This window comes from Symphalangus syndactylus, chromosome 3 (assembly GCF_028878055.3).
Source record: "Symphalangus syndactylus isolate Jambi chromosome 3, NHGRI_mSymSyn1-v2.1_pri, whole genome shotgun sequence".
In the NCBI taxonomy this organism is placed as follows: domain Eukaryota; kingdom Metazoa; phylum Chordata; class Mammalia; order Primates; family Hylobatidae; genus Symphalangus; species Symphalangus syndactylus.
In genome coordinates this window covers 28572012-28599837 of record NC_072425.2, presented here as the reverse complement: position 1 = coordinate 28599837, position 27826 = coordinate 28572012, and the positions used below count along the sequence as shown (strand labels likewise).

Genomic DNA, 27826 nt, shown 5'->3' with positions numbered 1-27826 from the left:
ATCTCTGAACAGACCAATAACAGGCTCTGAAATTGTGGCAATAATCAATACCTTACCAACCAAAAAGAGTCCAGGACCTGATGGATTCACAGCCGAATTCTACCAGAGGTACAAGGAGGAACTGGTATCATTCCTTCTGAAACTATTCCAATCGATAGAAAAAGAGGGAATCCTCCCTAACACATTTTATGAGGCCAGCATCGTCCTGATACCAAAGCCTGGCAGGGACATAACCAAAAAAGAGAATTTCAGACCAATATCCTTCATGAACATTGATGCAAAAATCCTCAATAAAATACTGGCAAACCGAATCCAGCAGCACATCAAAAAGCTTATCCACCATGATCCAGTGGGCTTCATCCCTGGGATGCAAGGCTGGTTCAACATATGCAAATCAATAAATGTAATCTGGCATATAAACAGAACCAAAGACAAAAACCACATGATTATCTCAATAGATGCAGAAAAGGCCTTTGACAAAATTCAACAACTCTTCATGCTAAAAACTCTCAATAAACTAGGTATTGATGGGACGTATCTCAAAATAATCAGAGCTATCTATGACAAACCCACAGCCAATACCATACTGAATGGGCAAAAACTGGAAGCATTCCCTTTGAAAACTGGCACAAGACAGGGATGCCCTCTCTCATCACTCCTATTCAACATAGTGCTGGAAGTTCTGGCCAGGGCAATCAGGCAGGAGAAGGAAATAGAGGGTATTCATTTAGGAAAAGAGGAAGTCAAATCGTCCCTGTTTGCAGATGACATGATTGTATATCTAGAAAACCCCATTGTCTCAGCCCAAAATCTCCTTAAGCTGATTAGCAACTTCAGCAAAGTCTCAGGATACAAAATCAATGTACAAAAATCACAAGCATTCTTGTACTCCAATCACAGACAAACAGAGAGCCAAATCATGAGTGAACTCCCATTCACAATTGCTTCAAAGAGAATAAAATACCTAGGAATCCAACTTACAAGGGATGTGAAGGACCTCTTCAAGGAGAACTACAAACCACTGCTCAATGAAATAAAAGAGGATACAAACAAATGGAAGAACATTCCATGCTCATGGGTTGGAAGAATCAATATTGTGAAAATGGCCATACTACCCAAGGTAATTTATAGATTCAATGCCATCCCCATCAAGCTACCAATGACTTTCTTCACAGAATTGGAAAAAACTACTTTAAAGTTCATATGGAACCAAAAAAGAGCCTGCATCACCAAGTCAATCCTAAGCCAAAAGAACAAAGCTGGAGGCCTCACGCTACCTGACTTCAAACTATACTACAAGGCTACAGTAACCAAAACAGCATGGTACTGGGACCACAACAGAGACATAGATCAATGGAACAGAACAGAGCCCTCAGAAATAATGCTGCATATCTACAACTATCTGATCTTTGACAAATCTGACAAAAACAAGAAATGGGGAAAGGATTCCCTATTTAATAAATGGTGCTGGGAAAACTGGCTAGCCATATGTAGAAAGCTGAAACTGGATCCCTTCCTTACACCTTATACGAAAATTAATTCAAGATGGATTAAAGACTTACATGTTAGACCTAAAACCATAAAAACCCTAGAAGAAAACCTAGGCAATACCATTCAGGACATAGGCATGGGCAAGGACTTCATGTCTAAAACACCAAAAGCAATGGCAACAAAAGCCAAAATTGACAAATGGGATCTAATTAAACTAAAGAGCTTCTGCACAGCAAAAGAAACTATCATCAGAGTGAACAGGCAACCTACAGAATGGGAGAAAATTTTCACAACCTACTCATCTGACAAAGAGCTAATATCCAGAATCTACAATGAACTCAAACAAATTTACAAGAAAAAAACAAACAACCCCATCAAAAAGTGGGCAAAGGACATAAACAGACACTTCTCAAAAGAAGACATTTATGCAGCCAAAAAACACATGAAAAAATGCTCATCATCACTGACCATCAGAGAAATGCAAATCAAAACCACAATGAGATACCATCTCACACCAGTTAGAATGGCCATCATTAAAAAGTCAGGAAACAACAGGTGTTGGAGAGGATGTGGAGAAATAGGAACACTTTTACACTGTTGGTGGGACTGTAAACTAGTTCAACCATTGTGGAAGTCAGTGTGGCAATTCCTCAGGGATCTAGAACTAGAAATACCATTTGACCCAGCCATCCCATTACTGGGTATATACCCAAAGGACTATAAATCATGCTGCTATAAAGACAGATGCACACGTATGTTTATTGCAGCACTATTCACAATAGCAAAGACTTGGAACCAACCCAAATGTCCAACAACGGTAGACTGCATTAAGAAAATGTGGCACATATACACCATAGAATACTATGCAGCCATAAAAAATGATGAGTTCATGTCCTTTGTAGGGACATGGATGAAACTGGAAACCATCGTTCTCAGTAAACTATCGCAAGGATAAAAAACCAAACACCACATGTTCTCAATCATAGGTGGGAATTGAACAATGAGAACTCATGGACACAGGAAGGGGAACATCACACTCCGGGGACTGTTGTGGGGTGGGGGGAGGGGGGAGGGACAGCATTAGGAGATATACCTAATGCTAAATGACGAGTTAATGGGTGCAGCAAAACAACATGGCACATGGATACATATGTAACAAACCTGCACACTGTGCACATGTACCCTAAAACCTAAAGTATAATAATAATAAGAAAAAGAGCTTCCTACTGCAAGATGAAAGATCTTTACCCAGTATCTTCTTCCACCTTTCTCCAGCCCTAAACACACACACACACATGCACACACACACACACACACAGAATAATGGAGAGTTCACTGGACTTTATTAATCTGTCAAATGGGAAATTATTTCTTTCTCACTTCAAAGTAGGCAGAAATATTCAGTATTTTGATTCATTTATATTTATAATGCAAGTTTTGGAGTTTGTCTATCCAAAAAAAATAATGTTTCAGTTTAAAAAATTTTCAGGGGGCACTCTATTATGCTGCACTGGTATTAGTAAATCTATTCAGTTCTTAACTTTTAACACCAGAAATAAAAAGTTTGGACAAAAGCACAGATTCTCTAACCTTCAACCCATAAGAACCTTTGCTTCTTTGAGTAAATGCTTTAAACTCTAAAGGAATGATGTTTAAGGTGAGAAATAGCAGTGCTGTACAGAAGCATGAATTAGCAATGGGGGAAACCAAGTTCAAGTACTCTCCGCCCTGTGACTTGGGGAAGGCACTGACCTTTTCAGAGACAGAAGGAATTGGCAATGAGAAAAAGCAGGTAGTGTGTTTAAGCAAATGGAACCAGCAGGTGCATCCTTCTCAGTAAGAAAAAGTGTGACACTTTCAAAGAACTGAAAAAAAAGCCAATGTGTTTAGACAGTAGAAAGGGTATCAGTGGCCCAACTAGAGGATGGAGAAGTCACTAAGAGCCATACAAAGGATTTGGGGCTCTATCTTAACAGCAATGCAGAACTGCCGAACGATATTTAGAGATTTACATGGTCAGATTTGTGGTTGAGAAAGGTCCCTTGGGTGGCAGTGTGAAGGAGTTGACTGACTGATTAATTTTAGATGTTTTTTTTCCTTCTTTTAATTAATAGACTGCATATTTAATTAAAAACCTATTTCTTAAATAAGTTTTTAGTTTATAGAAAAATTGAGCAGGAAGTAAAATTCACATTATATTTCAGTTTTAAACAATAAAATATTGGAACAGAGAAATCTAGCTAATGCGATCAGGTTTGTAGGCTTGGAAATTCTAACAACGTCCTTGATAACTCCTCATTGATTTTGTCATAAGGTCTCAAGATGAGAGAGGAAGGCTTTGGGAAAGGGGTCAGAATGGAATTAGGTGAGATCTGGGATGATAGCCTCTTACATACTGTGTTACCATGCGGTGCTGGTAATGTTCTGTTTCTTGACTTGGGTGCTGTTTACACAAGTCTGTTCAACTTATGAAAATTATCAAGCACTTAAAAGTTCACATGCTTTTCTGTATGTATATTATATCTCGATATAAAGAAGTTTTAAAAGAGTCATCCGCAAAATTTCTCCATAGAAAGAAGACATTTTTCCAGAGCAATTGGTGGAAGGAGAATAAGACACCATTGAAGTTCAGCCACAAAAGTTGCCCCCCTATAATACCTTTTGTACTATAAAACTGGTATACAGGGGAAATGTTAGCAAAGATTCCTTAAAATACAACAGTTTTATAATACAAAAGGTAGAGCAGGGAAGCGATGTGTGTTGGCATTGTGGAAGTATGAGTAGGTAGGAGTCCTAGTTTCCAGTTCTGCTATTCTGCTTTATAGCCCTGTGATCATTGACAAGCCACTTAACCTTTAAGCCTCATGACTCCTCATTTGAGCAATGGGGATAATGATTACCAAGATGAAGATGAGATGAGCTATCTGAGCCTCTTGCTAACTGAGCAATATGATGGAACACTAAGAGATGCTATGGAGAAGCCAGTGAAGAAGCAGCCAAAACAATGGAATTTATCCCCTGAGGAACTCCATCCTACCCCAAACAGAGCTAGGCTAGTTTTTAATTTGCTTTACATAAAGATATTCCATGTACTGACAATGAACCCCTGCCACCATATATATATATATATATTTTTTTTTTTTTTTTTTGAGACAGAGACTTGCTCTGCTGCCCAGACTGTGCTGTGGCACAATTTTGGCTCACTACAACCTCTGCCTCCCAGGTTCAAGCAATTATCCTGCCTCAGCCTCCTGAGTAGCTGGGATTACAGGTACCCGCCACCATGGCTGGCTAATTTTTGTATTTTTAGTAGAGACAAGGTTTTGCCATGTTGGCCAGGCTGGTCTCAAACTCCTGACCTTCAGCAGTCCACTTGCCTCGGCCCCTCAAGGTGCTGGGATTACAGGGGTGAGCCACCGTGCCCAGTCCCTATATCCAATTTTGATATCTACTTTCTCCTTCACTGAGTTTTATATCCTTGAGAGGCTGTCTCAGATGTAATTGAATCAGTCAAACATTCTCAGAAATTTGGGCCACAGAATCCATTCTTCAAGTGCAAAATTTATTTGAAATGCCAATTCAAAAGAGCTTCTCTAATCAAAGAGGGGATGGGGTAGCCCAATTCCTAGTAGCTCGATTCTATTTTCTTCAGAGCTTTGGGGTTCCAAAGAGCATGATGTAAAAGGAATTGGTCTAATCTACTCCGTTTTACAGATGGGGAAATTAACAGAGGTTTCATTCAGAATTTGAACTTGCCACTTGCCCAGAGCCCCTGAGTAGAAAACAGAGTGACATCACTGCCTAACTTGTCCCTGCTGCTACCTGGTACCTGGGCTCTCCCCACAGGGGTCTTGATGAAATGCAGAGATCTGTGGAGTCTTAGAAATCTCGGCTTCATGCCTAGGTACAAAATGAGGGGGATTTGAAGGCAGTGAAGGACCACAGTTTTTGAGATGCTCTGTTTTCTTTCTTCTTGACATGCAGCCGAGCCATAGACTACCCTGGGAGTGGGAAGTTTGTTATCTCCATATTTTTCTGAGGCTGGAACATGTATATTCCAGCCTGGGCTACATGCTTAGCTGAATGTTTTTATTTCCCTCTTTAATCTTTGGCACTCCAAACAGAATTTTTCCCAGAGGCTGCGGAGATGGTGACCAAGTTTCTTAGACAACATCTGGGTGTCAGCTTATTAAAATCATATTAGAAATAGTTCTTTCTATATATATACTACTTTATACCACAAAAAAACACATTTGTTAACTGATGAAAGTATTCATTTACTCAAATATTTTTGAACAATTGTTTATTGAGCATTATTATGCACAATTCATTGGACTAAACACTGATAAGAGTGGTGGCCAAGATAGACATCCACAGCCATTTTCCTTACAGAGTATCCAAATCTTCCAAATACAAAGACAAGCAACTAGCTCATTGGAGTGCAATGTGTGAGGTGTTGCAAATGGGGAAACCCATTGCAGAATAAAATGGCCAATATTGCAGGCAGAGAAAACAGCACGTGCAAAGAGCAAACAGGTGAATTAGGGCATGGCTTGTTTGGGGAATAGTAAGTGTTCAGGCCACAAGGATCTCAGTTTGGAAGAAGGGGAACCAAGAAACCACACTGGGGAAGAAAGATGCCAGGTGATATCAGAGAGTTAGAAAGAGACCAGTTGCCAAGAGCTTTATAAATGCATGTCTTGGTTTCGGTTCCTTTAGAAGCCAACAGTATTAGTTCGTTTTCATGCTACTAATAAAGACATACCCAAGACTGAGTAATTTATAAAGGAAAGAGGTTTAATGGACTCACAGGTCCTCATGGCTGGGGAGGTCTCACGATCATGGTGGAAAGTGAAGGAAGAGCAATGGCATGTCTTAGATGGTGGCAGGCATGAGAGCTTGTGCAGGGGAACTCCCATTTATAAAACCATCAGATCTCATGAGACTTATTCACTACCACGAGAACAGTATGGGGGAAACTGCCCCCATGATTCAGTTACCTCCACCTGGCCCAGCCCTTGACACATGGGGATTATTACAATTCAAGGTGAGATTTAAACTCTATCACCAACTCTGAGGCAAAGGTTCAAGTACAGGTAGATTATCTGGATGATGATTCCAATGAGTACCAGAAGAGAAGAGGGCAAAGATGGTAAGGTCATGAAAAGAGGTAGTATTATCAAACACATTACTACTGTGATCAGCTGCAGCTTAATCACCCTGGGGACGAATTCTGTGAGCCAGGAGAAGACACACTCCTCAGAATTATCCCACCTGAGATGTTAGGAAGCTGGGGTATTTAATCCAATCATGCCCATCAGTGGTTGAGGGATTTCCCTGGGGCATTAATCCTCCAGCACATCTGTCTTACCTGCTGGTGGGCAGAGTGGGCTCAGGCCACCAGAGAAAGCTCTCAGGCAAAGAAAAATGAACAGTGACTATGGGAAGTCATACTAGAAGATGTTACAGTGGCAACAAATATGGGCAGAGCTTCAGTGGGATCTGTTACAGTGCTAAAGTGGTTGGACACCATTGCAAGGGAGATTAGCAAACACGGAAGCTTCTAATAAAAGAGTTTTAGGAACAATTTTCATTTTTGAGGTAGATCCCTTTGTGTGAAATAAAGATTGCAAGGGAGAGACAGGATTCACTAGGACCAAATGGGAAGCAGGAGTAGTGGTGGAGGTGAGAAATGATCTGGTAGTGCCGAGGCAATGAGAAAAGGAAGTTGGGATCAATAGAGTTATACGAAGTAGTAGGATAGCATAAGTATAGGGTTTATATAAAGGACTGAGAAAAAAAAAGAGATGATATGATATAGGTAAAATGCACATACATCCCAGGGTGTTTAGGGGCCAAAAAAGTAGCCATGAGGAGTCAAATCCATACCATATTTTTCACAGAATAGGAGAATTGATTGCAGGAGATATAGGCCATGACAGACCCGGGTAGTTGGATGAGTCCTTCTCACAGTTTAAATCCACAGAAGACTGTCTAGAGAATTCCCTGGATTAACCTCCGAATAAAGTTAAGAACTGTTTGTCCATAGCTCATGACACTTTTCAGTTCTGTTGAAGCTGAAGTCAATAGAACCTCTCAGAGCTATGGACTTCTCATCACAGTGGTCAACCCCTTCTTCTAGACCAGCAGTTCTCAAATGTTACCATGCATCAAAGTCCTCTAGAAGGCTTGTTAAAACACAGATTTCTGGGTCCCACTCCAGAGTTTCTGATTTAACAGTTCTGGTGTAGGGCTCAATAATTTGCATTTCTAAAAACTTTCCATATGATGTGATTGCTGCTGATCAAGAGGGCCACGCTTTGAGAACCACAGATGCCAGTCCCTTCAACAATCCACATACTCACATACCTACGATCCTAGGCGACAGGGATTCCCAAATGAATAATAATAAAAAAAATCTCATGGCTCCTTCCCTCAGAGAATTCTCTGTCTGTTGGTGCAGATATGAGTAAATACATTTTTAAATTCCAATGTCAAAGACCTTCATGCTTGAGGGTAAGAATGTGTTGCTGATGTGGAGTTTTGAACACGAGTAGGAGCCACTCAGATCAAGAAAGGAGAGATGGGTGCTCCAGGCAGAGGGGGCAGCCTGGACAAAAGTTTGGGTGGGAGGATGCACAGGAATGCACTTAGAGAACTGCAAGCCATTAGGTGTGGTCAGAACATTGTCTAAATGTGGATAGTCACAGGAGATGGGGCTGGAGAAGAGCCCAGGAGACTTAGAGGAGGTAGCACTTGAGCTGAGTCTTGAAGAACAAATGGGATTTTAGAAAAATAAAAGAAGGGTAGTCTGGCTGAAAAGACCTCAGGCACACTTGATTTCAGGATTCCATATTGTCTCCTCATTGTCTCTATATTCCTCCTCCAAATGTATGAGAGAGCATAGAAGTGGTGTCCTTTCACAAGAGTTTGTCTAAGAGCTGGGGTGGTGCTCTATGGTTCTTTCCAGAGGCTTGTTTGAGCTTTGCATAGAAAGGAGTAGCTCATTCTCCTGCATACCCTTGCATCATATCGAACACATTCCTTTCCAGGATAAAAAACATGTCAAGGTAACACAGATCACAGTAAAAAGGGAGGTGACCAGACATCTCATTTTCTTCAATCCTTAAAACAGTGACATAGTGCGTCTATTCACCCATTCATCTGTACAGACACAGACACACACACGCACGCACACACACACACATGCATGCATACCATACCAGCACAGACCAAGGAGGTGAAATTTGCAAGGACAAATTTCAATTTCAAAACCTCTTTCCAAGGAACCAAAGACAGAACTTAGTTTCCAGACATTTTATGTGCCATCCAAGACCTAAACCCAAACCTTGATATTTCTCTTCCACTAGCAGAATGGTTTTCCCTCAGGTTATTACAAATATTTCTCTGTGTTGATATTTAAAAATATTTTCCACAAAGCTCCCTGCCAAATGCTTTCATCTCAAACATCTGCAGTTCTCCTGGAACTCATGTTAACACATACAAGGCATCAGTTGTTGGGACCCCATTCACCTGTAAATTTGTCTTCAGAGCCTGAAATTGGTACATGTTCACTTCTTCAAAAATACTGTTGCCCAAAGTTTTAGCCTACCTAAACCCTTCACGGTAGATTCTACCTGCCTTGCTAGGCTTATCTTTTACTACCATCCCCATCCACTCCCTGCCCACTCCTCATTTTTTGCAGCCAAACCAAACTTCCTTTAGTTACCTTAGCTTGCAATGTTCTCTTAGTTCTAAGTTCTGGAACATCTGCCTTTATCTATACATACACACACACCTCACTCCTCTTTGTTCTTCATTATGGAGTTTAGATAAGCTCATTAATGATCATTATTATAGCTTACATTAATTACAGACTCACTATATGCCTGGCATTAAATTAAGTACTTCACACATAATCATTTACTTAATATATGTAAAAACCCATTGAGATCAGTATAAATATCAGTATTCTCATTTTAAAAATGAGGAAATTGGGGCAAGAAACTTTAAATAAATTTCTCAATGTAGTATGACTAGTAAACAGATGAAATCTGAATTTGAACTGAGGCAATCTGTTCACGAACACAAAAACATAACAATGCCTAATGATACTCCTAGACAGCTTCTCTGAGCCTGACCAAGCCTGGAAACCCTGTGGGCCCACATCAGCTCTTATTTCCTCCACAATTGTCTTAACCACACTATGATAATTGTCTGTTTACTTATTTCATTCCTTAGAAACACACAGAAGCTGCCTCTCATTCAGCCTGTATCCCCTGACATACAGTAGGTCTTCTGTGATTATTTGAGGGAGATATGAATAAATTTGAACAGAGCCTGAGTCAAGTACCATCCATGAAGAAAACACATGCTAATCAAATTAGTGATATAAACTCCAGGCTGAAACTAAACCAATTAAGAGAACAAAGTTTTTCAGCACTTTAGAAATGCCTGCTAACATAAAAATCATACATCAATTACCAATCTTTCTCATTTTTCATGAAAGAAGCTGCCCTCCAAAGACCTCCAACTGCTAAAGCTTTCCAAGATGAGTATGTGTCTAGAGATAGCAAATTAGACTTTTAAAAAAATCAGTAATTCCAACTCTTAGCACATCCAAATTGCCTGTGTTTGGATAATGGAGTCAGATATGGAGGAGAGTTTGGTTAATCAAGTAGAAAGCTAAGGTTTAAAGCCTTGAGGCGAAGTGGGGAATTGGAACAGACAGAAGGACAATTAGGCACCTGAGATGTGGTAGGTATAACCAACACTAATCCCACCACCCAGAACATGGGTCTCAGCCTTCAATTGGGAAATGGGTCTCAGCTTTCATAGGCTCAGAGGTGAGGGGTTGCCAAACTCCTTCCCCTCAGGCTGAGATGGGTTCTACAACCTGAATCTGCAACTGGCAGCAAGGAAAATGAGGTGGCTTCCTGGATTGACCTGGTCCTCTTCTTTTGACAGCTTCAGGTTCTGAATGAGAGGGTTTCTGGTCACTAGTTAATTCACAGAGCTGATGATTAGCCAGACTTACAGGTTTAGATAGACTTCATTGTGTGACCAGACTCACTAAGACATCTGACCTCTCGATTGTCATCGATCTTGGTCAGTTAGGAATTTGGTTCCGTTATTATCAACGTTCACAGTTTTTCTGGTAAAGCAACAGTATCCTTCTCTTTTCCCTCCAAAGCTAGTCATTCTCTTTTCATCTTTTATCCTGAATTTTGCTTTTCTTCTTTGAGCTTCCTACCTCGTTGCAATTAGCCAGAAGGAAACTACAAGCTGAAAGATTACGGTCTACCCTGCTACCAGAAGGATACCTAAAAATCCCATTGCACTGATGCTAAGGTCCAGATGTTGTTGCTGGGCTACTGGTCCTATGTGATCTGGCCTGGCCCTGTTTAATCCAGTAGCCACATGTGTCTACTGAGCACTTGAAATTCAGCACTGGTTGGTCTGTATTTACATGTGTTGCAAGTCAAAAATGCACCACGGATTTCAAAAGTAATGAGGTTTTTCTCATAATCATTATTGATATTAATCACATTAAGATGTCAAAATTTTAGATCAAACAAAATACATTATTAATTTTAATTTCACCTGTTTATTAAAAAAATGTTTTAATGTGGCTATTAGTGGGCCAAGCGCAGTGGCTCATGCCTGTAATCCCAGCACTTTGGGAGGCCAAGATGGGCAGATTACTTGAGGCCAGGAGTTTGAGACCAGCCTGGGCAACATGGTGAAACCCCATCCCTACTAAGAATACAAAAATTAGCCGGTGTAGTGGTGCATGCCTGTAGTCCCAGCTACTTGGGCGGCTGAGGCACAAGAATAACTTGAACCAGGGAGCCAGAGACAGTGAGCCAAGATCGTGCCACTGTACTCTAGCGTGGGCAACAGAGCAAGACTCTGTTTCAAAAAAAGAAAAAAAAAAAAAAGAAGAAGAAGAAAATAAACAAAAAATAAATGTGGCTATCAGAAAATTTTAAACTACACATGTAGCTCACGCTTTGTTTTTATTGGATAGCACTGATATGACTGATAATATTCAGCCTCCATTCCTGCCATTCTTCCTTTCACAATCTGTGCTCTAGGTATGCTGAATTTCTTCCAGGCTCACTAACCTTGCAAGTTCTCTATCACTTCTCAGCATTTATATATCTGGAACATTCTTTCATTCTTTCATTTTCATCATCTAGCCTTATTCATCCTTTGGGCTGGAGTTCAAATATTTCTTCCTTGGAGAAGGGTGAGATGTGTTCATCCTTCAAAATTTTAAGGTAGGGGCCCCTCTCTGTGACCTCATGACTCCCTTTGTTTCCATTCATCACAGTACTTGCCAGGCCGCTGTAACTGATTTTTTCTGCCTCGCAGGATTGTAAGCAACAAAAATAAAGCAATTGCTACTATACATGGTACATAGTAGGTATCCAGTAAATACTTATGAAGTGAATAAAGAAAGGAAACCTAATCTGATCATGCTGCATCAATGGTGCCATGCACTACAGACCAAATCTGGCCCTCTGCCTATTTTCATAAATAAAGTTTTGGTGGACCACAGCTATGCTCATTTATTTATATACGATCTATGGCTGCTTTTGTGAAGCAGAAGTCTGTAGCTGCGACAGAAACAGTATGGCCCACAAAGCCTAAAGTATTTATTATATGGCTTTTTAAAGAACAAAGTTTAAGCTAGGTATGGTGGTGTACTCCCAGCTACTTGCAACTCTAGTCCCAGGTACTTGGAAGGCTGAGGCAGGAGGATCAACTGAGCCCAGGAGTTTGAGGCTGCAGTGATTGTGACTTTATGCTCAAGCCTGGGCAAGAGAGAAACCCCATTTCTAAACACACACATACAAAACAAAAAACAAACAAAAAAACCAAACACATAAGTTTGTTGACCCCTGTCCTAAAATATAATGCCCAACTTTTCAGAACATAACCCTGCTTATCTGTTTGGACTTGTCGGATAGTTACTCCACCTACAATACCTCTCCATTTTAAGTGTACTGAACTATTGGAAGTGCCAGGAAATCTCCTACATTCTCGTGCTCATCTATTCCGTCTCCAGACCACACTGTAGGTCTCAACACTCTATATTATCTAACTATTTTACATAATATATAAGAAAATGAATATATATCCACTTATAAGTCTTTATTCTCAAAAGCAGGTACAACCCATTCATTCAACACATATTTATTGAGTGCCCAAGATGTGCCATGCCCAATTTCAGGGGCTGGAGATAGAATGGCCACTGTGCTTGTAACACTTAGAACCAAATAGAAGACTATTCTCTCTCAATTCTGTGTTTCCACTGACCAAACCAGTGCTAGGCATGCTGTAGTCACCTAGCACATGTGTGAATGAATGAATAAATGTTTTTTAACTAGAATCACACTTTTATCATTATTTAACGCTATAAACAGCAAGATGAAATTAAGGGTCGGACTTGATTCTATTCCCAGCTTTGACAGACAGGCAGACAGGCAGTAAATAATGCTTAAAGTCATAGAGTTCGAAGGAAAACTGCCTAGGCTTGAATCCTCCACCTTTGCCACTGGCTCTCTGTGTGATCTGAAGCAAATTATTAGATTGTTGTGTGGGGATAAAAATGTCCATCTTAAAGACATGCCATGTAGATTAAATGAGCTAGGGTTATAGAGTGCTTGACCAGTGCCTGGTACCTACTGAGTGCTTTATTAGTGTTGGCAATCATTATCATTGTTATTGTTATCACCGCCTAAGCAAGGCCATGTGACAGTTATAGGAACCTCATTGATAAAATGGGGACAACAGTATCTGTTCTGCCATGGGAATCTGATTAGAGACATCAGTGAGAGGACTTTGTAACCTGTGAAGTACTCTCCAGATGTGAAATGTGGTGATATCTCCCAGATGTGTGGGTCAAATCGTCACTGACACATCTGCAAGGGGCAAACATCTGGAGGCCTGGCATGCCATCATCTCAGCCACTGCTGCCCTTCCCCCCTACTCTAGCTCCTTTCTCCACACACCCCTTTTCCCACCCAGGGGCAGCGTGCCAATTCCAAGGTTGCAGTGAGAAAAATAACATTCTTCTGTTCTCTGTCCAGTGTGGAAATTCCATCCCTTTGCAGTTTCCATCATGTCAGAGGTGCACTGAGGGTCCATTAAGGCTCCTTATGGGAAGGGAGGAGGGTGTGGAGAGAGAGAGGGAATGAGAATCCCTTTTACTGGGGTTTTTACTAGTACCCCTAGATGAAATCTTTCCATCCAGTCACCAAAGCGCTTATTGGGTCATGGCTACTGCTAGGAGGTGATTTTTTAAAAACAGGCTAACAGCAAAAGAATGCCTCATTGAATCAAAGTACACATCCATTGCAATTTTTTTTCCAACCATTTTTTCCCCTTTGCTTTCCCAAATACAACAGTGTCTGGGTTAGTTCTCAAAGCAGTTTTGAATTTAAGGCTGAGACTGCTTTGTAGGGTGTCCCCAAAAGTAAGTCAACTGAGTTTAACACACGTTTATTTTGCATCAACTTTTTTTCTAGGCACTATGCTTGGCAGTAGAGGTCTGGAGATGAATGGAGCATTGCACTGTAATTGCGGACTCCACAGACTCTGGGGGAGATAAGCCACAAAACACAGGGCTTTCCAACATGCTAAGTTAGGACTAACACAGAGGTAATCCCTGGTGCTTGGGAATTTCAGAGGAGAGGGCAGGTACCAAGACTTCATATTACCTGAACCCAGTACAGAACCAAGTATATATTAGGTCCTCCATAAGGATGTCATGAATAACTAAATGAGCTCCACCTCTGAGGGTTCAAGGAAGGCGTCCCAAAGAAAACAGTATTAGATCATGGTTGAATATGTATGTCATGGTTCATAGGCTGCAAGAGGCAGCTATAGTTTGGCCCAAAGGAAAGTTACTACAAGTGTTTGAGAGGGCTTTGCTCATAGGTTTCAATCTGTGAGGGAAGGCTGGAGAAAGAGACTTGAAGAAGCCAGACCATTCCAGGGTCTTAGTAGCAAAAAGAGATAAAAAATATCACCCAGACTCTATAGTTAAACACACTCCAGCTGTTCCTTTATCACTCTACTCAAAATTCAGAGTGTTGGGAGTAAGAATCTAGTTGGCCACATGCAGGTCTTATGCCTAGGTAGCCTGCGGTGGAAGAACATTACACTTTGATATAAGTTCCACCAAGATCATACCCAATGAAGCCAAGGTGGTTCTCTACTCCTTTCCTCCAAAAAGAACCAGGCATAGATCAGAAGAAATAACTGTTTCTGAGCAGCCAACAGAGAAATTGCTACTGTCCACTAAAGCAAGAGTTGGGCAGAAGGAAAAAAGCTGGCAAGGATATACATACCTATGGAAGCAGAATGGGAAAAGGTATGGAGGTCCGAAATAACAAGGGATGGGCAGGGAACTTGAAGCAGCTTAGGTACAGAGCATAAAACAAAAAGGTCTTATGAACAGGGTATGAATAGGGCAGAGCATGACAATGCTTAATCTCCATTCTGCACTGTGATAAGGCAGGAGGCTATGGAACCCAGTGCCACTGTTGCCTGTGTCACTGCTGCATGAAAATATTGTGTTATTTTAGCTCAGCATAAAGAGAAGTTCTATGACTGTGACATCCCCCTGACGTCAGGTGAATAGATTAAACAAGTCCAAATACTATTAACCCAATTACAGAGTGCTGAGTGGGTTCTGAACTTGGCTGATCCCCAACTGGGGGATGTCACTGTCATAGAACTTCTCTTTATGCTGACGTCAGGTGACTAGATTAAACAAGTCCAAATACTATTAATCCAATTACAGATGTGCTGAGTGGGTTCTAAACTTGGCTGATCCCCAACTGGAAGTTTCACTTGGAAACTTAAAAGAAACAGGGGCAGAAAATTCTCATCCACACCCAATGCACCATGTCCTCAGCCAACCACAGAAATCTCTGCTGCCCAATAGTCATCCTCTGTTCTGTTTTTGTTTGTTGATTTTGTTTTCAGTGCAACCCCCAGCATCTTACATAACAGAAAATAAGGTTGGGTGAGAAGCTCTTTCTCCCTAAATTTAGATTTAGGTTTTGTGGGAACTAATAGTGATGCCAATGGAACGAACAAAAGAAAAAAAAAAAGAAAAAGAAAAGCAAACCACAAACCTTTATGGAGAACTTACTGTGTGTCACACTCTATGCCAGGCCCTTTCTGATTTATTTATAGTGTCTTCCTTACAATGTCTGAGTGAGGTGGATACATCATACATCTAGTGATTCCTTTTTTTTTTTTTTTTCGGTGAACAAATGGAGCTCCAAGTCTGCTAAGTTTCCATGTTTGAGGAGGCTGAGAGTCGAAATCAATTTGTCTGACTCCAAAGATTAATATTTATTCTTCAGAATTTCTTCCTCCCTTAACAACTCCTTCTGAAGGTGTTTTGTTCCCTGTAACAGGGACCTGCATCTCATCTTGGTTGCCTGTCAACTTGTAACTCTCCAGTGATAGAAAGCTCATCATATTATCCACCCCTCTCAAAAAAGCAGTCCTTTATGTGAACACTACCTAAGCAAACCTCCTTTTGTCTTAACGCTATTCTCTTGACTCCAACAAAGGGGTGCATTCCTTCAGCTGCATACCTACTATTGCAACATCTGAAGATGGGGACTGGGCCTTGGTGTATTCTCCATGTAAATGGACAGACTCTGTGTGCTCTGGCTGGAAAGGCTCTTGGGAATCATCCATATTTGTGATTCCCAAATATGGCATGCATCAAAGCCACCCTGGGAAAGTTGCAAAAACACAGAGTCCCAAGACGTAACTGGAATCTCAATGAGTGTGGCCCAGGAATCTGTATTTTTCCCCAAGCTCCCAGGTCATTTGGATGTTTGAACCCAGCTCCCCAAATTATATTGCATGGAAGATCAAGATCCAAAGAAGGAAAGAAATTTGCCTAGGGCTACACAGTCAATGAGTCATGCTTTTATTTTCTGATAAAAAAGGCCAGCCTTGATGATCTTTGCAGACAGCTCCTCTGAGACTTGCCTCTTGTTCTGCCCCAGGAAGGCTGTTCATTGACTGTGGAGTTGAATAGCTTGCAAGAGAGTGAAGAAACTACGTCATCCCTGATCATAAAACCTAGTGAACTGCAGCAACCAGGCTGGTATTTGTGCTACGAAACTGCCTGGGGAGGCTAACACAACTTGGCACTTGCCTTGATTTCTGAGAAGAGGTAAGGTTTTCCCCCTATTATTCTCTAACTGCCCAGAGGTCAGAAAAGCAGATGGACCAGGGGTTACCACGGGGTCAGGAATGCACTGGAAATAAAATTAAAAAACACTCTACTCTTGGTTCTGGCACCTTTATGATCTTGGATGGGTACTTTTTCATTTCTGACCCTCAGTCTCCATATTTATAACATGGGAGCACTGGCCTCTGGAGGAGTTATGAGAATGTTGCTGTAGAGTGACCATGTTTTAGGCGAGAACTGCATCCTGGTTTTCTCCTAATGGCATGACTCCAGGCAAATCACCTAAATTCCCTGAGCCTCAAGACTTGTTCTGTAAAATGGGAGTGTTGACAGCTATAATATGGTGTATGTGTGACAAGTAAATGAGATACTCCAACCAACATGCTTAGCACAGACCCTGGCCATGGAAAGTGTTCAACAAAGGGCAATTGCTGCTCTGGTTGTTATTGAAATTTGTCCTTCTAATCTGAATCCCCAAGAGATCAGCCTCTCCTTTTTTTTTTTTTTTTTTTGAGACAGAGTCTCGCTCTGTCACCCAGGCTGGAGTGCAGTGGCGCAATCTCGGCTCACTGCAAGCTCCGCCTCCTGGGTTCAGGCCATTCTGCTGCCTCAGCCTCTCCGAGTAGCTGGGACTACAGGCGCCCACCACCATGCCTGGCTAATTTTTTGTATTTTTAGTAGAGACGGGGTTTCACCGTGGTCTCGATCTCCTGACGTCGTGATCCGCCCGCCTCGGCCTCCCAAAGTGCTGGGATTACAAGCGTGAGCCACTGCGCCCGGCCTGAGATCAGCCTCTCTGACCAAGGAGGAGAGTGCTAAGGCCTTACATTTGATTGGACTTTTCTAGTTCCTATACCCACCATCTCTTTAGTCCTTCAGTGGCTCCTTAGCAAATTCATGAATGAGCCTTTTGGTAGACTCCAAAGTGAGTTGGTCTGGGACTCAGAAGAAAGAAGCCCACAGTCTACTCAGGCTTGGAGATCCTGCATGAATACAAACCTATATCTCAGCCTCTATTTCCTCAACTACAAAGTGTAGATCATGAGCCCCATTCCAGAAGACTTGAGCAAAAATGACTTCGGAACTGCATGGAGTAGTACGAGCACACATTTTTTGAGTATCTACTGTATGGTTTAACCTATGGGCCCTGGAGACATAAAACATAGCCCTATCCAAGAGCTCACATATATTAGGGGAAAACAAATATCCAAAGGCACAATTAAAACCCAATGGGTTAAGTAGGAACATCACAGATATGTGGGGATTGTGAGAACTGAAAGGAGGAACTCTTGTCCTGAATTTGGAGCTATGGTCAGAGCAGCTTTTCTAGAATAAGTAACACTTCTCCTACAGGAGTTTGCTCTGTAAACATCCTCCTCCTCCACAAATATATATAATTGTTTACCCTCTTCTTTTCCAGTTGCAGTCCCTGAGAGATTAAAAAAACAATTACTAAAGCTGAAGGATTCTTCAGTGAAGTTCTTGTCCAGCTAACCTGTTTATGAAGAGACACCGAGGGCAAGACTACGGAGAAACTAGAGTCCAGCAGCCTGTTAGTGTCAGGACTGGGTCCAGAATCTGAATTCTGAATTACCATTTGGGGTGCTTGTGACTACCTAAACTGACAACCTCCCAAGTCTCCCTGTTTCTCACACACACACACACACACACACACACACACACACACACACACACACACACACACAGAGGCATACATGCCTCCCTGTCCAGCAGAGCACACCTGTGGCCCCTTGCCCTCCCCTGCTGCCAACTCTTGTAAAACAGGAAAACAGAACAGCTTGGCTTTGGCTATAACATGTACAAACACTTGGAGCAAAGTTTCCAAAGGGAGAAAGACAGTGAACGCCTTTCAGGGTCTGACAGTTTTATGGGCAGAGGCCAATTAAAAAGCATACCCCCACACAAAGCCCGTGGGTTTTGTTTGGCTGTGGCCTTCTCTCCGGGCCCCTTGTAGGCTGCATTGACAGCGCAAATTGGAAGGACCACTGTTCCTAAGGGATCCTGGACATTCACAGTGCTGCTGGGGGATCTTCCTTCAGGATTTCCTCATTTGAGGCCTCATGCTCAATTTCAATGGGTGCTAGCTGTGGGCTAGGTCCAGGGCAAGGCTCCAGGGTTCAGAAGAAATTCTAACCAGACCATGCCCTTGTGTTTCTCATAGTCTTTTGGGGAAGAATGGCATTGAGTGAGGACAGGGCTAAAATGAAAGCAGGGAGTCCCCACTGTGAGACCTCAGAGAAGAGTTATCAACTCCTCTGGGAGAAGGCAAAAGGCCTTAGGAAGCCAGTGGATGACATTTAGGGTGGATCTGCCCAAGCTGGAACTCCACTTCCACCAGAGGGAGAACACATGCAAGTGATGAGAAGGGATGAGCGAAAGGCATTTCTGAGACTTTTGTGTGTCTGGGGAGTAGGGAGTTGAGTACAAGAATGACAACAATTAACATCTGTAAACTGCATGTCACACGCCAGGTGCTGTTATAAGTATCTAATGTAAACTGAACCATTTAATCCTGAGAAAAACCTTATGGAGGACTATTTCCTTTAAGTAGCAGAGAGAAAAACCAAGGCATGAACAGGCTGTCACCTGCCCAGGGCTACTGAACCATCAGCAACCCATGGTTTGTGTGGCCAGGACAGGGACTAGGGTTGACTCTAGGGCAGTAGAGTTGGCTGGGAATGTGGTGTTGCAGAAGAAGCTAAGAGTTAGGGAACTCCAGGTCTCCATACTCTGCTGCAACCTGGCTGAGGCTGTGACCCTCTCTAGACTGGCCAGAGACAGTCATCATGCTGTTGTCAATCTCAAAGGGAGGTAGCGAAGATAAAAGAGAGATTAAAAGTGCTCTTTGTACCTGAGTCATCATCTGATATAATCTTTCACATCCATGACACATAGATCTCCCCCAGTGTGGTGGGGGCACATGGAGAACCCAGGTCCCACAGAGGGTGAACGGCTTGCTCAAGGTCACATAGCAGCTCTACTTCAGGAGCAAGACTAGACCAGAGGTCTCTACCTGAGGAGACAATAGAGTATAGTAGTTAAAATTCTGCAGTCCAGTGAGATCTGGATTGAAATTTGGTCCTACCACATACTAGCTGCCTGAGACCAGAGAGTTTCTTAAGTTCCTTTAGGTTCATTTCTCATACCTTTGAAAGAAATGGTAATTTATAAAGTATATGAAATGATGTTTACATAAAGAATATGTCTTATGGTAAGCAATCAATTAAATGATGATGGTGATGAGGATGAGGATAGTGATGAGGAGGAGGAGGAGGATGAGGAGGAGGAGGAGGATGAGGAGGAGGAGGAGGATGAAGAGGAGGGAGAGGAGGAGAAGGAGGGAACTCAGCACTATTTCTATAAGTCCAGTATTTTACACTTCCACAAAATTCTACACTACTTACGTAAGCCCCTTGCTATGGTTCCCACACCTGCATTTGAAAATCATAGCACATTTGTGCATAATTACACTCAGGGCCATGAATGGTTTTCACATAAAGCTAAATTCTATTCTTGGCTCTCTGATGGCCCAATGACTGTTTCTGCATGGTGCAAATCACGCCTCATCCATGCACACTGTCCGTTGAACCCATGTGGTTCATCATTCACTTCATGCCCCAGCTAGTTCTGCCCAGTCTAACACTCAGTCAGCAGTGGGGAAAGACAAAACCCAAGTCATCAGGCTTTGGTTATCAAATACTATTGAGTCAACTTCCTTGACACCTCTCAGATCAAGCCTCATCATTGCAATGGCCGTAGCTCAAGCTTCCTCATCTTCCTCCTAAACAATACCTATAGTCTCCTATCCAGTCTCCTTCCCACTAACTCTCTCCTCCCCACTCTCCTACTCTGCACCCAGAAGGGGCTTTTGAAAATGCTTATCTGCCCATGTCACACCTCTACTTTCAGTCCAGTGCCTTCCAATGGTCAATGTGGTCTGGCTCTGACAACTTCTCCAAACACATCCTCCATCTCCCTGACCACACCAGTTGCTCACTATCCCTCAAATATGGCACACTTTTTCATCAATATGCTAGTCTCTCTGTCCCTCATGCCCTTTTTCCACTACTCTACTTACTGAACTCTTAGAAATCCTTTGACTATGAAGGCTTTCCTGATGATGACTTGCCTTCCAATGGCAGAGTCCATTGCACCCACACTTTCTCACGTAAAGAAGTCATTATAGGCCTGGCACAGTGGCTCGTGCCTATAATCCCAGCACTTTGGGAGGCTGAAGTGGGAGAAATGACTGAGCTCAGGAGTTCGAGACAAGGCTGGGCAACATGAAGAAAAATTACACTACCAAAAAATTACAAAAATTAGCTGGGTGTGGTGGTGCATGCCTGTAGTCTCAGCTACTTGGGGGACTAAGGTGGGAGGATTGCTTGAGCCTGGGAGGTTGAGGCTGCAATGAGCTGTGTTAGTACCACTGCACTGCACTCTAGCTAGGGTGACAGAGTGAGACCCTGTCTCTTAAAAAAAAAAAGTCATTATAATAACTATTTACTAAGAACTTTTGTTTTCAAGTACCCAATGGCTTTATATACATCATCTAATTTAATCTCCCCAACAGTCTTTGAAGTAGTATATTTATCCCTTTCACAGATGAGAAAAGTGAGGCTTAGAGAGGTTAAGTTAATGCCAGCTAACCTGAGCTTATTAGTTAACAATATCTGTTGAGTTTGCCTCCTAAATTTCTCTTAAAGGTTAGCCCTGCCTCACTGTAAATTGCACAGCCAATATTTAAACCCAGATTGGCTTGACTCCAGAGTGTCTGATTTTATCACACTGTATTTGGTTAGCTAAATTCTGGCAGTTCCTTAAGGACAGGAGCTGGATCCTGTTCATGTTAGTACCCCAAACCTGGAAATCAGTACTCAGGTATTGGTTGGAAGTTAGACTTAGTTTTTGACTTAAGATGGAGAAGGGAGGCACTGCACTTAGTAGCCCTAGCAGGTAGTGTGCATACACAGTGCTCATCATTTGGAATTACTTTGTCTGCTCAAGTTTAGATCTCAGTATCTCAATACCACCACTTACTATCTACAGGATTTGGGGCAGGTTATTCAGTCTGCCTAAACCTGAGTTTCTTGAATTGTAAAATGATCGCCACAATAGCACATGACTCTTTTGCCCATGGTTAAATGGGATAAGTATGTGGAGCCATCGGTATGATGAGGATCCCTTAAATGGTAGTTACCAGCATTTGTCTGTAGTGCACACTTTATCATGAAGCCTGCTGAGAGAAGATAATTCTTGACCATCCAGAAGGAGGAAGTCATTTAGGGGTGATTTCCTATGCACCCCTAACACACACCTCTGTGTGTTCACAACTTCTTTATATGGTGGTGAAGACTACATGAGAAGTCTCATCCTTGCCAGCATACTGTGACATGAGCTTCCCTGGCAAGTTCCGTGGCAGTGCATGGACCAATCTGGTCATACAGTGGCCAGGGCACCATACCCAGTAGCTTCATTTACACATCAAGAATGTTTCTTTTTTTTAACGACACACTTCTCTTTGGGGGTCTTGTTACTGCATTAAATTCCACCATGGTGACTACTTCTCTTTAAGTTTTTAACACTAGTTACAATTCACATAGCTGACAGAGTTGAAAATCATTCATTCTTTCTTTTAATCAGAATTCTCTAGGTCTTTCCCACCCAGATTTTCCTGGATGTCTGCCCAAGACTCACAGTATTATGCATATTGTCTCTATCAGGAGAAAAAATAAAAAATAAAATAAAAACACTATACATTGCATTGGATGCATGTTAACTCCTTTATCATTCAAGCTGGGAAACAACCCCTTGAGGTGGCACCAGCATTGACTCCACTTTGTTGATAAGAAACCTGATGTCAAGTTACTCCCTTAAGGGCAATAGCTGGTGAATAGCAGTGTTGTCAGACTCAAACTTAATCAGGCTCAGACCACCACACCAGCACATTGAGTGTTGTAATTTTCTGCAACTGTTGAGCTAAATTGTTCCTCAGGTTGGGTCAAGACAATGGAAAGCAACAGCAACCTGATAGCTCTCTGAAAACTTGAGACCCAGGCCCAGCAAACTGATAGCTCTCTGAAAGCTCATGTATACCCAGGAAGTGGTATACATGAGAGGCATTTAGAAGCTCCACCTGTATACTTAGAGAAACATAAACCCAATAATAGTAATCTAGTGCCTTAGAGCTTAGATTGTGAGAGGTTGAGAAGCATCCCAGGCACCAAGGTTGGAAGAATCCCTTTCTGCTTTGTTTTCTTTTGTGTTACCCATGTTCCCCAAATGGATAGGAGTCCTGGGGAAAAAAAATGCCCTCAATATATGAAGAATTTAATTCTTAAAGTATTAAATACTATCTTCCTATGAGAGAAACTTATGTATATAATTTTATCAGAATATCAGACAATTATTCTTAAGGGTATGGTTATGACATTCTTTCTGTGATCATTTATAAAGTTATTCTTCTTTTCATTCTTTTTTTTTTTTTTTTCTTCATATATTAAAAAAAAAAAAATAGCAACTAGATACTCTTGTTGATTGTATTATTCTGTATCTTTATTTTTTGTCTAATCTGTTTTTCTAAGAGATATACTAAAGTCTTCAAATATGATTATGGATTTTCCATTCCTTTTTTTAGTTCTACTGGTTTTTGTTCTGTGTATTTAAAAGCCATATATATTAAAACTATCTTGTTAAAAAAAAAAAAAAAAAAAAAAAAAAAATGCCCTCAATATGTAGGTTATCAGGAAGGGGATTGTCAATCTCATCAACATTCGCCAAATTGAGAAGTAGGCATTGTTTTTTCTTTTTTCCTCACCACTAGACAAATGAGGATAGGCATATTTTGAATGTCTTATGTTTTACTGATATTCAGTATCTTTTCCTCTTCTGAAACCCCACAGTGCTATACTCTCTTAACAGGTGTCATCTTTGCATTATGATATACCTGACCTGCATCCCATCTGCTCAAGCTAGGTAGCTTATTTGAGCTAATATGAGGGTGTTAAGAATTTATAACATCTCTTTGTACTCATTACCCTCCCAGGGAAGGGTACACTGGAAGCAGTGCAATTACCATTTAAAAGGAGATTTCAATTATACCTCAATAAAGCTGTTTACAAAATACATAAAGGGAGATTCCAGTGTTGGAATGTCTCCCCCTAAGCTACCATCACCTCCTTCATGGAAAATGACAATGGCACCCCTCTCTTTGAGGCCTTCTCCAATCCATCCTTCACCCTGTAGTGAGAATGATTTTCTTAAAGAGCTAGTTGACTATTTAGTCATATAAATAGTCATGGATGCTTCAAGACAGTGTCAAGCTTCTTGCCCAAAGCTTCCAATGCCTTGCCAAGCTCCCAGCCTCACCTTTTAACACTTCCTATTTTGATCCCTACTCTTAAGGAAACTTCTCAGTCCTTGAAAGAGGTATATTGTCTCTTGTCTCTGGGCTTTTGTTCATATCCCTTCTTCCTGGAGCAAATTCCATCTTTTTTTTTTTTTTTTTTTTTTTTTAAGTTGTCACCTAGGCTGGAGTCCAGTGGCTCCAGGTCGGTCCACTGCAACCTCTGCCTACCAGGTTCAAGTAATTCTCGTGCCTCGGCCTCCCAAGTAGCTGGGATTGATTACAGGCATGTGCCACCATGCCCTGCTATTTTTTTTTTTTTTATTGTTAATAGAGACGGGGTTTCACCATATTGGCCAGGCTGGTCTCAAACTTCTGGCCTCAAGTGATCCACCTGCCCTGGCCTCCCAAAGTGCTGGGATTACAGGCATGAGCCACCGTGCCTGGCAAGCAAATCCCATCTTTTTCACCTCTCTGTCTGGCTTATTTCTCCTCATCCTTTGGGTTTAGGTATCAGTTTTTCAAGGAAGCATTTCAGGACCCCTCTAGTATGTCTCATGCTCTAAGAGTGAGTGCAGAGAACCTCCATTCTTCCTCTAGCACAACTTGAAATGACCAGACTCCTTCTCTATAATTTCCACTGGGCCATAAGTTCCCTGAGGGAAGGAAGCTTCTCTATCTTTAGTTGCATATGCTCTGTGACTGGCACAGGGTAGATACTCAATAAGTGAATAAACAGAGGTCTCTCAAGCACATTCCTTTGGTAAGAAATACCACCCAAGCAGAAAGAGAGACAATAGGAATTTTTAATGCATGGACAGGCCTGCAGGGACTCTGGGCAGATCCACAGGTAGCAGGAAGAGGCAGGGTCCCACAACCTCAATAATGTCCAGCAAAAAAGAGAGAGAAGTCCTTAAAGACCCATGCTTCCTCACTGCAACCATCCCCAGAGCTTCCTTCCTGGTGCTGAAGAGGTCAAAACTGTCTCCTCTAGGGGTCAGGTCAAAACTGTCCCTCCATAGGTCTCCTCCAGGGGTCCATGGCAGGAAGAAAGCAGAGTGTGGCAGGAAGGAGGAAGAAGAGCAAAGGCCGCTTGGTCTCCACCTGAAAACTTCTGCCTCGGGATTGACAGCCATCCATAAGAAAAGGTTTAAAAAGGAGAGACTTTTGATAGAGTCAAATAATATCTTTGAAAAAATAAAAGATAGAGAAAAATGAATAATTCCATTGGTTACAAAGGTCTCTGTCCACTATCCACAGGAGAAACCATTTGCTTTGGCCTTGCTGGCAAGCTTCATCTGCTAGGCCCATCCTCAGCTGTCCCCCAGCCCACCCAGGCCCCAGGATCCAGGAGAATACTGCTCCCCCTCCCATGGAGAGTCTCTGTGCTCACGGAGGGCGATACCCTCCCTCACCGGCCCTTGGACTCCCCGTACGTGTTCCGGGCCATTGACACCATCTTCTCCTCGCACGTGATTTTGGTGTCCTTGAGGATGCTGTACCACACCATGCCTGCAGGCCGGACCTCCTCGCTGCGGCAGAAAAGATAGGGCACTGTTTCCACGCGGCTCTGGATGTAGGCACTCCGCAGGAGGCTGGAGCAGTGGCTACTCACCCTCTCCAGTCGCCGTAGAATCAGGTGGGCCTTCCTGAAAGGTAGGATGAGACAGCCATGATTAAAGAAGCCCAGATCAAGAGTTAGGCCTTTGAGGTAGTAAATGTCAACAAACAAATGGTAACTTCTTCTCCCAACCATTTCCTATCTATTCCAGATCGGAGTGTGGTACTTCAAACACTTATTCAAAAATTACCCTAGAACCTATCTTCTTCAATTGTGCGATGTGTTAAAAAATGAACAAGAGGCATAGCCTTTAACCTAGTATTTTCACTTCTAGGATATGGGAGCCCTAGGAGTTCAAAGGTGACCAGCCTTGGACTCTAATCAAACAGATATTATTATAATGATTAAAAAGCAACAAGAACAACCAAAAGTTATTGACACCATATGCTAGACACTGGGTATATACTTTACATATATTTTAAATTTTTTATTTAGCCTTTATAACTATCCTGAATGTATTGTCTACCCCCTTTTAATGGGTGAGAAGCTCAAGCAAGGCTCAGAATAGTGACACTACTTGACTAAGGCAAACATCAAGTTGGCCATTGGAGTTGGGAAGAATCTAAATCTAGGCCTGACCACCCACAGTCCCTTTTTGTCTGTGTTCTCACTTCATGAACTCTTTCACACTCTTTTCTCCCAGTCTGGAAACTTTGAAATCTTGCCCTTTGTGATTCCCTTTCATCAAATATATATATATGTCCCCACATCAGAACTTTTCTGTGTCTCATTTTTTCCCACCTTTAAAAAAGTCATGATGGTCTTATTCTCAACTTAAGTATGAGAAACGCCTAATGCCTGGTATAGAGCTCAGAGTAAGCTTCCAATAAATGATAGCTACTCTTATAAAGGATTGCTGGAATGTGCCCTCAGGATCAAGGTTACGCTGAAGACTAGCCTTACCAAGAATCATTCTGTACTATGGAGGATGTCATTAAGAACTTATCTAGAGCCCTATATCCAGCACCAGAGAGGGGAGCTGGGAGAGATCTGATGGCTGCATAGACAAATAAAGCCAGGAAGGATTGTTGCAATCCCCTAGTCCAGGGTTTTTCAAAGGTGGCACTATCAACATTCTGGGCTGTATATTTTTTTGTTGTGGGAACAATCCTATAGGACTTTTAGCAGCATCCCAGGGCCCCACCTACTGCCAGTAGCACCCTTTCCCCAGTTGTGAATTGTGAAAATTCTTTAGACATTGAAGAATTTTCAATAGCACCCTTGCCCCAGTGAAACTGTCTTTAGACATTGCCAAATATCTTCTGGGGACAAAATCACCCAAGTTGAGAACCACTGACCTAGTCTGACCCACTTTCATTAAAAATTTGGAAACTGAGGCTTAGAGAAGGAACAGAATGTCTTTATCCCAGGTCACATTACAAGTCAGCTTCAGTGTCAAGGTGCCTGTCTCCATGTGGAAACCACTTTTCTCTACATTCCAGCATCTTCAAGATGCCCAGGCACCCTACGAGGCTACATGAGAGGTTCTCTCTCCTGCTGTCCTCTCCACGCTCCTCTGATACCACAGGAGGGAAGGAGTTTTACAACAGACCCCACAAATGGGAGACTGTGTTAGGCACCTGCATAGCAGCTGAAAAAGGACCGAGCTTATGCGTATACATTTTGTGGGCACAATTTATGAGGTGCCTTTCAAAAAGTCCTCTTTGTATAGTTCTCCACTTGGGTGGAATATTTCCTGAGGTGCCAAGAATTCATCACTTCATAACCACACTCTATCCACAGTCCTCTTTCCCCTTGGGCAAGTGCCCCCCCAAGAGGAGCCTGAGGAGTTTCTTTTCCATTCCTTCTCATTTGAGTTCTGGCTTCATTCTTTAATAATTCTGTGTCCTGGGGACATTTACTTAACATCTCTAAATCTGTTTCTTCATTTGCAAAATGAGGCTGTTGTGAAGTTGAAGGAGATAAGGTCATTTCTTGCTGATTTATTGAGCATTTATTATGTGGAAGAACTTCTGGTAGAAAAGACGGACAAATGGAGATGACAATACGAGTGACAAAAGCAATTATAAAAGAAGTCACGAGAGCTGTGTGAAGACAGAGGAAGGTACTTAAGTAGGATCAAGGATGTCCAAGTAGGCTTCCTATTATAGTA

General features: G+C 42.0%; 1 protein-coding gene across 3 annotated transcripts in view; it reads right to left on the bottom strand.

The window, feature by feature from the left end:
- Window positions 1-27826, bottom strand: part of ASTN2 (astrotactin 2) — a 1055774-nt gene that overhangs the window by 21593 nt on the left and 1006355 nt on the right. For 2 of the 3 annotated variants that reach the window (XM_063636816.1, XM_055271311.2), the window contains one exon: window positions 24881-25741. In XM_063636816.1, coding sequence (XP_063492886.1) covers window positions 25504-25741 — 238 coding nt within the window. In that variant the 3' untranslated portion in view covers window positions 24881-25503. Of the gene's footprint in view, window positions 1-24880; window positions 25742-27826 lie in introns of those variants that run through there. The other variant, XM_063636815.1, reaches the window with a different exon arrangement.